General features: G+C 49.1%; 1 protein-coding gene across 1 annotated transcript; it reads right to left on the bottom strand.

The window, feature by feature from the left end:
• Positions 1-232: 232 nt before the first annotated feature.
• Positions 233-1,762, bottom strand: LOC114364024 (uncharacterized). Its single transcript, XM_028320003.1, has one exon. It carries the CDS (start codon positions 1,652-1,654, stop codon positions 233-235), a length of 1,422 nt encoding a protein of 473 aa, XP_028175804.1. The 5' UTR covers positions 1,655-1,762.
• Between the last annotated feature and the right edge of the window lie 271 nt (positions 1,763-2,033).

The raw sequence follows: 2,033 nt of genomic DNA, 5'->3' as shown, positions 1-2,033 counted from the left end.
TCGACAAACTAGGTAGGTACCTACTTAATGTATAGAATTGCTCAAAAGATAAATTAAAATTGAAAACAGATAGCAATAATAAGTAAGTATAAAGTACTAGCAATGCCCACTTTCACTTTTTTTTCATTCACTTTTATCAGCGTTTATTAAAAGAAAATAAGTTTTGTAAATAAGTGCGTATAAAACGTACAGTACCATTTTTGATACTCGTATGTTCGTTCGTTCGTTCGTTTCAGCCGAAAGACGTCCACTGCTGGACAAAGGCCTCCCCCAAGGATTTCCACAAAGACCGGTCCTGCGCCGCTTGCATCCAGGTACTTCCCGCGACCTTTACCAGATCGTCGGTCCACCTAGTGGGAGGCCTGCCCACGCTACGTCTTCCAGCTCGTGGTCGCCACTCAAGAACTTTCCTGCCCCAGCGGCCATCAGCTCTTCGAGCTATGTGCCCCGCCCACTGCCACTTGATTTTAGCGATTCTGCGGGCTATGTCAGTCACTCTGGTTCTCCTACGGATCTCCTCATTTCTGATTCGATCACGCAGGGAAACTCCGAGCATAGCACGCTCCATCGCTCTTTGGGTGACCTTGAGCCTTCTTATGAGGCCCATAGTAAGCGACCACGTCTCAGAGCCATACACCATCACTGGCAACACACACTGGTCAAATACTTTTGTCTTGAGACACTGCGGTATTTCGGACGTGAGAATTTCGCGAAGCTTCCCGAACGCTGCCCAGCCGAGTTGGATTCGACGATTAACCTCTTTCTCGAAGTTGGACCTACCTAACTGGACTGTTTGTCCCAGGTATACATAATTGTCAACAACTGTTTTGACCGAGTTGATCACAGAGACATCATTGAATATATGCTTCTTCGTCGACAAGATGAAGTCGATCTCATTTTTTATAGCGCCATTGGGATGCAGCCATGTCCACTTTCGCTGTTTTGGCTTCCTGAAGAAGGAGTTCATCATAAAGAGGCCCTCCCTCTCCATAAAGCCAGCCAGCAGTTGGCCACGTGCGTTCCTCTCTCCATACCCAAATTGCCCCACTTTCAGCTCATTATCGCTTCGTCTACCCAGCTTCGCGTTGAAGTCCCCCATCACAACGGTAAAATGGGACCGGGAGCTATGTATGGCTCTGGAAATATCCTCATACATAGTCTCCACTTCGTCGTCGGGGTGTTCCGTGGTCGGTGCGTATACCTGTATGACCTTCAGCGAATACCGTTTGGTGATTCTGAGTATAAGGTACGCTACCCTCGCCGAAACACTCTCGATCTGGACCACGTTGTTGACAAGGGACTTGTGGACGATAAACCCGACACCACCCTGGGACTGCTGGTCGCCCTCCCGGAAATAGAGCAGGTTTCCGGATTTCAGGATTATGGTGTCCTCCCCCTCTCTTCGGACTTCGCATAATCCTACGATATCCCACCGCAACCTGCTCAGTTCTTCCTCGAGTTCGGCGAGCCTCACGTCAGTCCGCAGCGTGCGAGTGTTAAATGTTGCCAGGGCCAGAGGTCGTCGGGGTTGGTAGCCTGTCGGTACCCGGTGATTCTTAGCACCCCTCGCCCCACCGTTACCGTGACCGCTACCGTGGCCCGGGATAGTGGGGCCGCCGGGGACTAGGGGCCGTGTTTTTTTGTTCCTCTCCATGGGGGGGATTTGCCTTAATCGCCACGCTTGAAAGGCGGGTTGGCGATCGCAGTTTTTTATAAGGTTTCGCACGCAGACGCTGCTGCCCGTCCGGTGCTGCAGGGATTTTGTCGCCTCTTACGACACGCCTCCTGTTGGCGGTGGGGAAGAGTATTCTTTATGGCCGTCCCCACACGGCACACTCGTACACTCGTATGTAATGCAATCTTATTTCAAGTATTCAACAGCCTTTGTACAAATTTTCGCAAAGATTTCTTGGAGTGTAAAGTTTTAAAAGTATGAACATTTTATGGAAATTAAAGACCCGTTTTAGTTCCTTTAATAAAAAAATGCTGTATCTATTGACTGAAATCATCAGTCATGGTGTTAAATAGGTCAT

Source organism: Ostrinia furnacalis, unplaced genomic scaffold (genome assembly GCF_004193835.3).
Source record: "Ostrinia furnacalis isolate ACB-3 unplaced genomic scaffold, ASM419383v2 OfSCF7340, whole genome shotgun sequence".
In the NCBI taxonomy this organism is placed as follows: domain Eukaryota; kingdom Metazoa; phylum Arthropoda; class Insecta; order Lepidoptera; family Crambidae; genus Ostrinia; species Ostrinia furnacalis.
The sequence above is the reverse complement of the archived record's forward strand: the minus strand, read 5'-3'. Positions and strand labels throughout refer to the sequence as shown.

Excerpts from the sequence above, each read along its gene's own strand:
- LOC114364024 (XM_028320003.1), bottom strand. The coding sequence starts at position 1,654 with ATGGAGAGGAACAAAAAAACACGGCCCCTAGTCCCCGGCGGCCCCACT.